This window comes from Castor canadensis, chromosome 2 (assembly GCF_047511655.1).
Source record: "Castor canadensis chromosome 2, mCasCan1.hap1v2, whole genome shotgun sequence".
NCBI lineage: Eukaryota > Metazoa > Chordata > Mammalia > Rodentia > Castoridae > Castor > Castor canadensis.
The window spans coordinates 44,531,188-44,545,930 of NC_133387.1; the positions used below are offsets into that span (position 1 = coordinate 44,531,188).

Consider the following 14,743-nt stretch of genomic DNA (forward strand, 5'->3'; position numbering starts at 1 on the left):
TATGTTCCTCAAATGTTACTTTCTGCAATGCTGTTAGATGTGTATACAGGTTCAGGATTATTCTATCTTCTTAGAAAACTATTCGTAATATCATTCAGCAAATTTTCATATTTTCACTAAATGAGTAAATTGTATTATCATTGAGTACGCAGCTTTTTTCATATTATACTGAAGTTCATATTGTTATTAAATAGTTTACATTAAAGCAATAAATAAAGTGGCAAAAAAGAAGAGATATAAAGGGAACTATAATAATAGAATAATATATTTCGGATTACAAAATACCTTAAAGTTCATCAGTCTAATGTCTTATTTCCACAAACAAGGTGCCTATAGTTCAGAGCTTCTGGTGACAAAGCTAAGTAAGTAGCATCACAGACTGCTGAGCAGACCCTTTCTATAAAACCACTCTGCTTCTACTTAAAAAATCTTACTCAGTTTTCCTCACGTATATGCCAACAAAGTACTATCAACAAGTACAATTCCATACATTACATTCTTTCTTAAGTAATTAAAAATTTTTATTATTATGTAGACAGAATTAAAATGGTAGGAGAAAGAAGCAACATTATGTTAGTTTATTTGCAATTTATTTACATTAGTGTGTCTATACTTTTACTCTGAGCTTTGCCATTTCAGAGATTTCAGGAACATTGTCAGTTAGGAAATGAAGGAAGGTAAAATTGGATAAGATTCAAAATATCTGAATATCGTCTATAATAAGAGCAGGATGAAACCTGAAACTACTGAAATAAAAACTTCATGTGTCTATTTGATGCTGCTAAACAAAACTACACCAACTTTACAAACTGACAATGACTACACTACCATGAAAAGAATATTCAATTATGTAAATATCAGTTCAGTTTGTAAACATAAAAAGGAAAAGTCTCCAATTTAGGAAGAACATAAAGGGACAATAATTTATTTGGTTAAACTCTGACAAAGAAAATGTTACTTCAGTAACTGTCAATATTGGGAATCAGTAAAAAAAATAATGTACTAATTTGCAGCTAAAAAAGTATTTAAGAATTTGAGTTATCTTTCATTTGTGTCTTATTTGATAAATATAATTTCTCTGAATTTTAACTTCTCAATCTACAACAACTCAATCTATTTATTTCCTCAACCACCTCTTTTTTTTGTTTGGGATAGAATTATAACAAAAGTGATTTTAGAAATATACATATTTACTGTAAATAACAATGGGAAATAGGAAAGCTTATACTATCAATACAGTTTGTGTGACAATTTTCATTTTACCTAGAGGCAGGCATTTTGATTTATTACAACTCTGAGGTATAATTAATCGTAAACTTAAATTTCTGAAAATATTTTAGTTGTAAACATGTAGGTTATCCCTACATAATTCTGATATGGCTACTATCAAATTAGAACTGTTTTAGATTTTAGTAGAGTTTTGCTTTGAAATTCTTAAGGAACAGGCAAATAGTTGAATTATTATCTTACCCTCCCAACATCAGATCAACTTCACTTCCTTACCTTACTATTCTTAAACATAATAAAGAAAACATTTTAATGGTAAAAACAGCTAAGAGATGGCATGACTTTCAGAGTTCTTTAAATGAGTAATATACATATAAGATAAAAACAACATGAAATATCTGATGAAGAGTAAAATAGCACAATCTTTTATGAAAGTAATGTGACATATTCCTCAAAATTGTAAGTGCAAAAATGCTTTGACACAGCAATTTTGCTGCCAGGAAATTGTTTTTAAAAGTACACAATGTCTTCTAAAGCACTGCCTATGATGACAAAAATTGAAAATAATCTAAATGTCCACAGATGAAAACATATCAATTACATATATTCATACAATGACTTCTCATATACTAGGAAAGATATATCAAAACAAATGAATGCTTGCTCGTTTATGTGCTGATCGATAATAAGTTAGAAGAAATTTTATTTTTTTCATTTATAAAATAACTCTAAATGAAGTTTTGAAAGCTACACATGATTTCAAGGAATCAGATACATATTAATTAAATCATGGTTTAGTCCTCCAAAAAGCAACAGAAGGGTAATAACACCAAAGACCTCCTGATGGTTCATTTAGTTGAGTTATCTTTAAAAATATGGTCAAATGGAAGGTTCTTTTCTGGAACTGAGGTAATTTTACAACGTATACTTGATTAATTGAAAATGGATCAAAAACCTTAAAGTATAACATTCATAGACAAAGACACAGGAATAATCATTGTGACCCTGAATTAAGCAATGGTTTCTTAGCTATGACACCAAAAAAGTATAAGCAAAAAAAGGAAAAAAAAAATTGGACTTCATCAAAATTAAAAACGTTCTCCGAAGATCATCATCAAGACAGGGAAAAGAGTTGAGCACTGGTGGCTTTGACCTGTAATCCATTCTGCTGAGGAGGCTGAGATCAGAAGGTCAGTGGAGCAAAAGAGTTTGCGAGACCCCATCTTAACAGAAAAAAACTGGGCATGGTGGTGTGCACCTATCTTCCCAGTGACAGCTGGAAGCCTAAATTAGGAGTACTGTGGTCCAGCCCAGCCTAGGCAAAACGACCCTATCTCCAAAATAACCAGAACAAATAAAGTTGGAGGTTTGGCTCAAGAAATTGAGTTCAAACCCCAAAGGGAAAAAAAAAAGAAAGTGAAAAGACAACTGACAATGGGGTGTAATATTTTCAAATGATATATATGATAAGGAACATATTTATTATTTATTAAAATGGTTGCTTATCTAGCAAATAACTTTATAAAGAACATTTACAACTCAATAATAAAAAGACAGATAATCCAATTTTTAAATGGAGCCAAGGATATACAAGCAAAAATGAAGATATACAAATCACCAACAGCACATAAAAACATGCTTAAGACATTAGTCATTAGGAAATGTAAATCAACACCACAAAAATTTCATTTTACACCAACTAGGTTGAACTATAATAATAAAAAACCTAAGATAATTATGAATGTTGATGAAGCTGGAGAGAAACTGGAACCTCCATACATTTTGGTGGGAACACAAAATGGTGCATATAACTTTGGAAAACAATCTGGCAGTTCCTCAAAAGATTAAACGTAGTGTTACCATCTCAGCAATTCCAATCCTAGGCATACATCCATAAGAGATGAACACATTATGTTCACATGAAAATTTGTTCATAATTCATGGAAGAATAATTCACATTAGCCAAAAAGTAAATATATTACCCTAAATACATAATGATTGTTGACCACATAAATAAAAACTGTACAACTAAGTACTTTCTGGCAATAAAAAGGAAATACTAATAATTGCTACAACATGGGTGACTCTTAGAAACACTATGCTAAGTGAAAAAAGCCCACTACAAAAGGCCACATATTGTATGATTCATTTATTTGAAATGTCTAGAATATGAAAACCCATACACCCATAGAGTAGATCAGTGGCTGACTAGGGTCAGGAATGATAGAGGGAAATGGGACATGACTATCAAAAGTTTCTTTTTGGGGTGATGAAAATGTCCTGATTTTGGTGATGGATGTATAACCTCACAAATAAGCTAAAAAAAAACCCTGAATGGTACATTAAATGGGTAAATTTCATGATACATAAATTATATCTCCACAAAGCTGTTACCAAAACAAAGTATTTTTGAAAGTTTTCTATGTTAAAGAAGAAAAAAGGATTCAAATATCCCATGTAACCTTACCTTGGACACTTCCTCCTTCCCATTATTTTCTTTAATGAATACCTTTTCCAATTCAGGACTTATTCCTTCTACATTGCAGGGCACACGTGAAACAGAGGATTTTGGCACTGACATATTTGACAGTGGCATAGGGACTGACCTTGATCCAGTAGCCTATGAGACAGAAGATAAAGTAGTGTCAAAATATTTGTGCAAAGCAATCAAGAGCTAGAGAGCATTGTAAATCTTAAAAATTGAAGGGTGTAGCTCAAGTGGTGGAGCAAAGGTAATAAGGCCCTGGGTTCAATCTCCAGTAGCTACAGAAAAAAAAAAAAAAAGACTGGGAATGTAGCTCTGTTGCAGAGCTCTTGCCTAGTGTACGTGGGACCCATGTTCAATCGCCAGCACACACACACACACACACACAGAAACCTAGGTTATAAAGTAAGGAAGATAAAAATTACATGGAGTAAAAATAATTCTTGAAAATTTCTTTATGCAATTGTAAACATATAACTGTGTAAGGTACATACTTGTTCAGCGGAATAACAATCTTGAGCACTGTTTTATTTTTTATTGTTTTGCTAGGAAAGTATAGGTGAAATCATGTAAGTCACTATGCGATTCCACTGTACAGTTCTATGTGTATGTTTAAAAGATTTGTTTCCGGTAATAGTGACAGTTATCTTTTAGTACTTTTCATTAACATTTTGTCAACCATGTAAGAAAAACTACTGGATTTTAAAGTAATATAGAAAAATACTATGTTAAATTCAATGCTCACTTAAAAGCTTTAAGGTTGATTTCAAAAGTCCTTTTCAGTTTTCAAAAATTAATCACTTTTGATGGGTGCTGCAGGGGTCACCAAAAAGTATTAATGAGTATTTTGATGCTCAAGGAAATGATACAATAGGAAAGAAATATGAAAAACACAGATTAGTAAGATTAAAGACAACACATGACCTCACCTTACATTAAATGATTAAAGTTGATATAAACAATTAGTACTGAGCTGGTCAGCACATTACTGTTTCCTATACTCAGGGCTGTGTTGCCACACTGTCACCTACTGCCCATTCACGTGTTCTGTCTCTTAATGATGCACAAATGAAATGCATTGATGTTTTTATTCTTAATCACACATATGCTATTTCTTTAGTATCAAACATTTTTCTTCTTTAGTACTTTTATGGGGTTTCATACTTCAATATTAAACTTATCATGATTTATTTTTGTGTGTGGTAATAAGGTGGAGGTTTAGTATTTTTCTCCAAACTGATCAACTGCCCTGGCTTTTGTTTGTTTGTTTTTGGTGGACTTGGGGGTTGGAACTCAGGGAGTAGGCTTGCTAAGCAGGCACTCCAACACTTCACCTTTTTTGCTTTTTAGATATTTTTTAGGTAGGGTCTCACATTTTTGTCTGGGGCTGGCCCCAGACTGCCATCTTCTCACCTATAGCTCCCTTCTAGTAGCTGGGAGGACAGACACATACCACTCCACCGAGATTGTTTTGTTGATTTGGCGTCCTCATTAACATTTTGCCCAGGCTGTCCTCAAACAATGATCTTCCTGATCTCTGCCTCCTGAGTAGCTTAGTTTACAGATGTGAACCACTGTGTGGCCCAACATTTTTTTGTGGATTCTATATTTAACTTCCATGAGTTAAATCTTATAATCCCTATAATTATTTGCTCTAATTTTATAGTACATTTGATATCTTGTAGGAAAAGTCTTTTGAATGGGCCTTGTTTATCAATATAACTTTTCAAAAAAAATTCCTTTTATGTTTCTTCTGGAATGCAAACAAAATTTGTATATTAATTTGGTGCTAATTGCTATTTGAAAATATCTTCTCATCAATTAATGTATTAAGACTTCCCATTTGTAGCTCTATTTATATTTCATATTCTCAGTAAATACAGTTTGCGTATTTCTAGTTTAATTGCAGAAAAATATAATTTTATATTTTTCATTGTATTTCTTTAACATTACTGCTAATATAAAACCACTGAATTTTTTGTCTATACTTTATCTAATTATCTTGTTAAACCTCAGATTTTTCCCCTTTGTACTATGTAAAATTCCAATCATAAACATAATTAGACAGAACATTATGAACCCTCTTGTGTGCGTCAGACAGCTTCAAAAACGAACACTTGCCAATCTGTTTCATCTAGCCACTCATTTTTATTGTAGTACCTTCAACTAGACTTCCTATCTCACTTACAAATATTTGTACAGCAAAAGATATTTCTAAGCATAACCAGATGCCAAAAAATTCAATGAATTTGAATAACTATAAAAGTCCTTTTAGCTAAGTCAACAAGTCAATTGTACTTCTAGAGACAGCAGTTGAAATAAATTGAATATCAATTCTGTCACATAAAAAAAGCATGTGTCAATCAAATGTCTGAGGCATGACAATTTGTTTTACAGCACTGATAAAGTGTTATCAGTATAAAATAATCCCATTTTAAGTTTACAGTTAGTACAACTTTGTTAAACATACACAATCATTCAATTATTGGTATAGTCACATTTAGAACCTTCTATCATCACCACCCCCCAAATTCCCTAGGGCCTCTGCACAGTCAATTCCTGCCCCTGAATACTTAGTTTCTGTAACTTTACCTTTGTGAGAATTTAATATAACAAATCATAACAAGTTGCCACTTGCTCCTAACTTCTTTCACTTAACATAATGCTTTTGACATTCAATCATGCTGCCATATGTATGTTTTTGTTCCTTCCATCTGACTGCTGAGCAGAATTACATTCCATGGATATGGTGAAATATGGTTCATACATTCACCAGGTGGTGAATATTTGTTTCTACTTTTTGCTACTCTGAATAATGTCTCAAAAAATATTGTGGAGTATTATGTGCAACTCTTTGAATGGACATAAGCTTTTATTTCTTGTGGCTAGACACCAAAAGGAGAAATACTGAGTTGAACAGTTATTGTACACTTAAGACAACGGTAACTCTGCCAAAGGTGCTACACCACTTTGCATTCCCAGCAGCAATTAACAGTGGCTCTTCTATTAGTTTCACATCCTCAGCAACACTTGGAATTGTTAGTATTTTTCATTTTAGCATTCCAATAATTAACTTTAATAGTTAAGTTACTTTGATTTTTCTCAATCTCTAATAGCTTCTGCCTGGGCTAGCCCAAGACTATGACCCTCCTTCCTTTGCCTCCTAAGTAGCTGGAATTACAGACATGCACCACCAGGCTCTGCCTCTTAATAATGTTTTTAAATCACAAATTATTACTGAGTTATCATCAAGTATTAGTCAGCATCAAGAAAATGAAGTTTTCTCTACAGTGACTTCCTGATGTAATAAACCAAATTAATACATTTCCTAATATTGAATCATCCTCATCTTTGTGAAATAAACCCTAAAAAACACTTCATAAATTTTTTTTTCATTTTTCTTTTATTATTCATATGTGCATACAAGGCTTGGTTCATTTCTCCCCCCTGCCCCCACCCCCTCCCTTACCACCCACTCCACCCCCTCCCGCTCCCCCCCTCAATACCCAGCAGAAACTATTTTGCCCTTATCTCTAATTTTGTTGTAGAGAGAGTATAAGCAATAATAGGAAGGAACAAGGGGTTTTGCTGGTTGAGATAGGGATAGATATACAGGGCATTGACTCACATTGATTTCCTGTGCGTGGGTGTTACCTTCTAGGTTAATTCTTTTTGATCTAACCTTTTCTCTAGTACCTGTTCCCCTTTTCCTATTGGCCTCAGTTGCTTTAAGGTATCTGCTTTAGTTTCTCTGCGTTAAGGGCAACAAATGCTAGCTAGTTTTTTAGGTGTCTTTCCTATCCTCACCCCTCCCTTGTGTGCTCTCGCTTTTATCATGTGCTCATAGTCCAATCCCATTGTTGTGTTTGCCCTTGATCTAATGTCCACATATGAGGGAGAACATACAATTTTTGGTTTTTTGAGCCAGGCTAACCTCACTCAGAATGATGTTCTCCAATTCCATCCATTTACCAACGAATGATAACATTTCGTTCTTCTTCATGGCTGCATAAAATTCCATTGTGTATAGATACCACATTTTCTTAATCCATTCGTCAGTGCTGGGGCATCTTGGCTGTTTCCATAACTTGGCTATTGTGAATAGTGCCGCAATAAACATGGATGTGCAGGTGCCTCTGGAGTAACAGTCTTTTGGGTATATCCCCAAGAGTGGTATTGCTGGATCAAATGGTAGATCGATGTCTAGCTTTTTAAGTAGCCTCCAAATTTTTTTCCAGAGTGGTTGTACTAGTCTACATTCCCACCAACAGTGTAAGAGGGTTCCTTTTTCCCCGCATCCTCGCCAACACCTGTTGTTGGTGGTGTTGCTGATGATGGCTATTCTAACAGGGGTGAGGTGGAATCTTAGTGTGGTTTTAATTTGCACTTCCTTTATTGCTAGAGATGGTGAGCATTTTTTCATGTGTTTTCTGGCCATTTGAATTTCTTCTTTTGAGAAAGTTCTGTTTAGTTCACATGCCCATTTTTGCTACAGTACATTTGATTTATAAAATTTATATCAACATGTATAAGTGAATTTGGTCTAGAGCAGTATTTCTTAGGGTTTTTTTTTTTCTCTTTTTTCTTTTCTTTGGTGGGACTGGGGTTTGAACTCAGGACTCTGTGCTTCAAAAGCAGACTTTCTATTGCTTGAGCCACAACTTCAGTCCTATTTCTCAGGTTTTGCCCCACGGGATATGTTAGTACATATTTCTGGGACAAAAATAAAAACTCTAACTGCAAATTCTTCAAATGTAAAACAGAGGTAGCATATATAGACAGATACAGAAGTATACAAGCTAAGCAACTATTAGGAAATTGAACAAGATAACGATGAGTCAATTTAGTAAGTACATGAACTATGACTTCAGCTCAAGCCAGTACATACTTTAGATTGCTTATATTGTTATGTCTACTATTAAAAGGTTAAAACATGATTTAAAAAAACTTCTTGCAACAATTTAACAAACAGTAGTAATTTAGTAAAGGTTTTGCATATATTTAAGTCCTAAAATGATTAATAATTCTTCGTTAATAAAACTGAAAGGAATTATTCAAATCTGGACAGGAAGAATTTACTGACCTGAGTATGACTGATTGTTATGTGGCTGCCATGAAGTGGTGACTGGCGATCCTTCTCCTTGCTGTGACGACTGCTCTGCTTACTGCGTTGTAACTGCTGCCTCAGTTTGGCAATCTGCTTTGGGGGAAGAGATGAGAAGTAAGAAGAGAACAAAAGCACATACCAGTGTTTTGTATTTGTTTTTTGGTTTTTAGATACTGATGATTTTTTCTCAGTGGTTTCAGGAAGAAAGATTATACCGCAATGATTTATTCTTCCAAGTTTTTATGACTAAAACGTTTGACAATGAAAGTATTTGCTACAAATGCTTTACTTCTTATATAGAATGCTACAGAATGCCTCACAAATTTATATAGTGTAATTGGTAAATAGGTAGACTAAATTTCTCTAGAATGCTTCAGATTTTACCTTTACAATGGCAAAAGAAATCTTTTAAAAAAACTTTTTAAAGTAAGAAATAATGTATCAGATGCCTACTGACTAAAGTCAAACCTGATCTCTTAAAAGAAAAATCACAATTTGAAAGTTTCTGTCTTATACAAACAAAATGGATCCAGTAAATCAGTTTCTAAACATTTTAAAATTATAAATCCCATTCTGGTGAAAGGGATCAAAGCTATTTCGTATTAGTTACTTATTAGTATTTAATATTCTACTATATATTACTCTTCAGTCATTTGCAGATAAATGTAATTTAGGATGTATTCTGGTTTAATAGAAAAGTCACTACTATAATATGACATATTTTATGTGATGTATAATTTTACTTTATGTGTTCCAAGACAGGGAACATAAACATTCCTAAGCAAAACTGTAAGTTAAATCAACCTCCTTTCTTCACACATTACCCAGCCTCAGGTAGTTTGTTATTGCAATGAAAAACAGACTAATACAGGAAACACAGGCAATTTGGAGGAAGTCAACGTTGGTATTATTCTGCTTGTAGAAAAGATGGAAACATCTTGAATATCTACAGTGACCCCAATTTTATGTTATCTGTTAGACAAAATATAAACACAAAGTCTGAAAGATAGGTTGATTTTTCTCAGAGAGATACAGCAAAATTACAAAATATTATGAAATTACATAACTAATTACCTTAAGTAACCATGAGAATAAAAAGCACAATAGACAATTACTGTTAAGGCTTGATGGCTTTCCCCAAAAACTCAAGAATGAAAGTTTATGGGTTGCTGGGGAAACTAATTTTTGTGTGGGATAAACAGAAGAAGGGAAATAGTATGTTAGGAAATTAAGCACCCACACAAAGGGATATCTTATATACCTTCTTTTATATTAAGATACTTATACCCTTTTAGTTTTTTTAAGTTCTTTGTAGCTTATGAATCTTTTATATACTGTCCTTGCAAAAGATATGCAAATAAGACTATGGTGTTCTCTGCTCTATGCTGAAATAACATAGTTATTTCATGAGTAAAGAAATCAAAATTGCCAGGCATCAGTAGCTTGCGCCAGTAATCCTAGTTTACTGAGGAGGCAGAGATCAAGAGGATCATGGGTCGAAGCCAGCCCCAGCAAATAGTTCATGAGACCCTATCTCGAAAACACTCATCACAAAAAAGGGCTGGTGGAGTGGTTCAAGGTGTAAGCCCTGAATTCAAACCCCAGTATCACAAAAAAAAAAAATCAAAATAGCTAATTATTATAAATCAAGGTAGATTATTTTCTATGATAAAAAATAAAGAGGATTTCAAATTGTACAAGTTATTTAATTAGGATAGAGATAAAATGAAGTGTCTTCTAGAATATTAACAATGTTTTAGTGGTGTTTCAAAACTGGCAAGAGCTTATATAGATGAGCCCAGAATGACTAGAGATTATTAATTAAGGCAATTTGTAATTATTCACTTTAAAAATGATCTTTAAAAGCAAAAACAACCTCAAGCTTGATTAACCTTAATCAATCTTTTTTCAAGACTGCTGAGACATCAAAATAAGCCAGAAAAGTTTTTTTTTTTTTCCAAGCAGGTTTAACAAACCCTTGAAAACAAAAAGCACACATTGTGTCCGTATCATAGTTTACTTGGAATACCAACTTGAATAATGCAAACTTATAGCTTTTCACAAAACTGAATCTTTAGAATGTATGGCACAGTTATGCCCTCATTTACAATTCAGTCAGCATTAGAATAGAAGCAAAGACCATCTTCCCAAATATATGTACTTAGAACATTAGAACCTTTCCTGTCTGACCCTAAACCAGTGGAGAGCAAACACACAGATGTCTTTCTGAGGAAAGGATGAAAGAATTAAACTGTAATTTCCTTTCCCACTTCAGCCATAGCTCTGAACATCTCTCTGCCTAGGACAGCCTAAGCCAGCCATCCCATCATATCATACAGAAGGGACGATCTTTGGTCGAAGGGTCCATCTACCCTAGTTACTATGAAAAAATGTGCAACGCTACCTTCTTTAGAAAGAGAACACAAAGTTATACTGACTATGAATTTTTTACACTAAAGTATAGGTGAAGTTTACTTTATGATTCTAAATATTTATTTGTTACTCTGTGGTTTTAAGGAAAAAAATAAAGAGGGAGGAATGAGGAGCCTTCTTTAAATATCAAAAGGATCCCAAGTAAAGTAGCCCCAACATTTAAGAAAATGGGAATAAGTACTCCTGGATAACAAAGGAGAAATAGTCACAGAGAGAACAGAATGAAAGATTTATAGAATTTGATGAAGAACAATGATAACTGGTCCCACTTAAAATCTGAATATATATATATTTTTGGAAACTTGTAACATCACCCTGTTTATCTACCATTTCTGTCCTGTTTGCTTCTGCCACTACTGTTATCATCTAAAGACAAAACCAATCACTTAGCCTCAAAAGACGAGCTAAGCATTTTGATGTCAGGAACTTAGTGGGAAGGAACTATTTCTCAGAACGAATTCTAATCCAGAACAGGTCAGGGAAGTGAGAAATCTTAATTCAGGAAGACTAAGGTGGTAGCAGAGGAAAGAGAAGCGGAATCCTGGGAGATGGGGAGGGGAGAGGAGAGGGAGAAAAGAGAAGTGAATGAGAGGGGAAGAGAGGAGGAAAGAGGAGAGGGGAGGAGAGGAGGAAAAAAGAGAGGAGGAAAAAGGAGAGGGGAGGAGAGGAGGAAAGAGGAGAGGAGGAAAAAGGAGAGGGGAGGAGAGGAGGAAAGAGGAGAGGGGAGGAGAGAATAGGGGAAAAAGAATATAAACCAATGAGAATGAATGAGAAAAGAACTTGTCTAAAACCAGGAAAACATTTATATGTTATCACCAGCAAGAGAACAAATGCCCTCAGCTAATCCTACTTATAAACATCACTGTCTCAAAGTACTACCATCAGTGGTAACTGTGAACTCCAGTAATTCTTATTTCTGATGTTAGGACAAGATGGGCAATATATCCATTATACTAAGATAGATCTCTGAATTGTATTTGCTACAGAAGGGTTTCTACACATAGTAGTTTGTCTATCCCACTATTACAAGTTGGTTTGGAACTGAGATTCCACAAAAAAATACTAAAATATTTTCATGGGAAAAGTATGTCCTGGGTGTCAAACATCAACTTATAAACACATTTTTAAGATATAACTAACTCAAAACTGGGGAATAATTTTAGAGGTCAGTTCCCCCAACTTAACAAAAAGTATTTTGAAAAGAGAAATTAAAATATATAACTGAAATATAAGCAATTTGTATTCAATGGTTAGAAAGTTTGAACACTTAAAGACAACCTACCCTGGGCTGCCATTTTGGGTTGTGCAATTTGAATGCTGAGCAGACTTTGGGACAAGTAAGGACTCAGCCAGGCAAGACCAAGCTCCACTCAGCATGCTGCAATCCTTGGCAGAGTATGAAAGCTTTCTGGAAGAAGCCTTTTTCTTCACTAAGGCACTGTCCCCTTAAAAACCACCACCACCAACAAAAAAAACTTATGCTAGTAGTGTTGCTGCATGCACTCAGAAGGGTATTTTTTCCCCTAATCTACACAAAGGTGCCCTATAGTAAGAGCCATCTATTACAAGGTAACTACAAAATAAAATCCCTTCAATAAGAATAAAAAAGAATAACTATCATTTTTCACCTTAGGAGAGTGAAAAGGCCACAGACACTAGGAAAAGATATTCAGAATACATATCTTCTTTAAGCAAACTTAAAGAATTCCTACAAAGCATTAAGAAAAAGACCTGATTAGCACATAGGCAAAGAAAATATCCAAATGGCCAATATCCATTTAAAAAGGTGCCCAACATCATTCTTAGTAGGGAAATACGTTAACACTAGTTAATGATTAAACATGCTGGCAAAGACATGAAAAAACTGTAACTCTCTATACATTGCTACTTTAGCATTGTAAGCTTGATTATAGATTTTGCTTGCGAAGTGCTTAGATCTTCAATACTAGGACAGTGAAGACAGTTGCTGAAAAATAGAAAGCAGTGACCTCACTCAGGCAAGAATTCTTAGTGCAATTACCTGGAAAGGGAGAACTGGCATGCCCAGGGCAGAAATTAAAGTTCTAAAGGGCCTAGTGGTAAACAGTGCTGAAAGAAGAGGCAATCCTGCTGATAAGTGAAGAGAGTTAGGGAGCAACTATAATTCCTATTTTTAGCTAATGATATTTTTATCAATTAACTGAAACATTAGAGCATATCCTTTGTGTAAAAAGATACACAAAAATCTAAAATCCTTTGCCAAATGTAGACAACACAATTTTAAACAAATTATAATTCACTACGCTGAAAATGTTCTAATAATGCACATTTTGACTTAAAATATATACTTGCTAGCAATTATTCAGAGTAACTTGTAGGTTAGTTGGTTTGATGACTGTCCCTCAGCAACAGTATTATTAAAATCTGTCTAAGAAATAACAGTTTACTGAGCACTAGAACAACGTAGAAGTTACAGTGCCACCTGCTCCTATGTGAATTCTCATTTTTCAACAAAAGCATACGAGATACTATTATTATCCCCATTTTAGAAGATGCTAAAAGTTGCACAGTTAAGTGATGAGCCAAGTGTTTGAAATCAGGAAGTAGAAATCGAGAGTCATTCTCCAGCCCAATGCTATAATTTGTATCTGGAATGTCTCCTAAAAACCCTGTGTTAAAGGCTTGGAGCTCAGTCTGTGACATTACTGGGAGGTGTGGAATCTTGAAAAGGTAGGGCCCTGGAGAAGGAGGACAATAGGTGTGTATCTCTGAAGAGGATATGGGAACACCAGTCCTTCTTTTTCTTTGCTTCCAAGCCACCATGAGGTGAACAAGCCTCAGCCACATGCTCCTGCCATGATGTACTGCACCACCACAGGCCCAAAGCAAGAAGGCAGAGACCATGGACTAAAACCATGAACCAAAATGAATCTTTCCTCCTTTTGATTAATGACAAATACAGCCTCCCTTCTACACTGCCTGAATCAAGTTAATAAATCACGAGAAAGTAAAAAAGTGAATGAGAAGAAAAATTTAACAAGAGCTGAATTAAGATATCCTCCCAGCTAAATAATTACTAAAGACATATTCTGCCCACATACAGACTCAAATAATCCAGGAACAGAGAAAGATGCTCTGCACACAGATATAGCCAGCTTTATTTTTATAAATGTAAATTTTAATACAGAAACACACTTATTAATGCATTTATTATTTATTAATGAGGCATATCTGTCAACAGCATTTTAGCAATAACTAACTTTTACAAATACTTTGTGCACAACTTGATCCTTCAGATTATATCCATTTTATGGATGAGCAAACACTTGAAAATGACATACCTTTCACAGTTTGAGAGACCTAATAAATGGCAAACTCTAATAAATAGAATTCAGCCTTCAATTCTAACTTCTTTTGATTACCTAACAATGCTACTGAAAGTAATACTGCACTAATGCTTAACTGCAAATAAACAGCTGCAAATAAGTCACTATGCATTACTCATAACCTCA

The 14,743-nt window shown here is 34.2% G+C and overlaps 1 protein-coding gene across 8 annotated transcripts in view; it reads right to left on the reverse strand.

The window, feature by feature from the left end:
• The window catches only part of Glcci1 (glucocorticoid induced 1), a 399,609-nt gene that overhangs the window by 19,577 nt on the left and 365,289 nt on the right, over nucleotides 1-14,743 (reverse strand). For 7 of the 8 annotated variants that reach the window (XM_074064685.1, XM_074064684.1, XM_074064683.1 and 4 more), the window contains 2 exons: nucleotides 8,796-8,912; nucleotides 3,695-3,847 (listed from right to left, as the gene is read on the reverse strand). In XM_074064685.1, the coding sequence (XP_073920786.1) occupies nucleotides 3,695-3,847; nucleotides 8,796-8,912 (270 nt within the window). The remainder of the gene's footprint in view (nucleotides 1-3,694; nucleotides 3,848-8,795; nucleotides 8,913-14,743) is intronic. The other variant, XM_020186404.2, reaches the window with a different exon arrangement.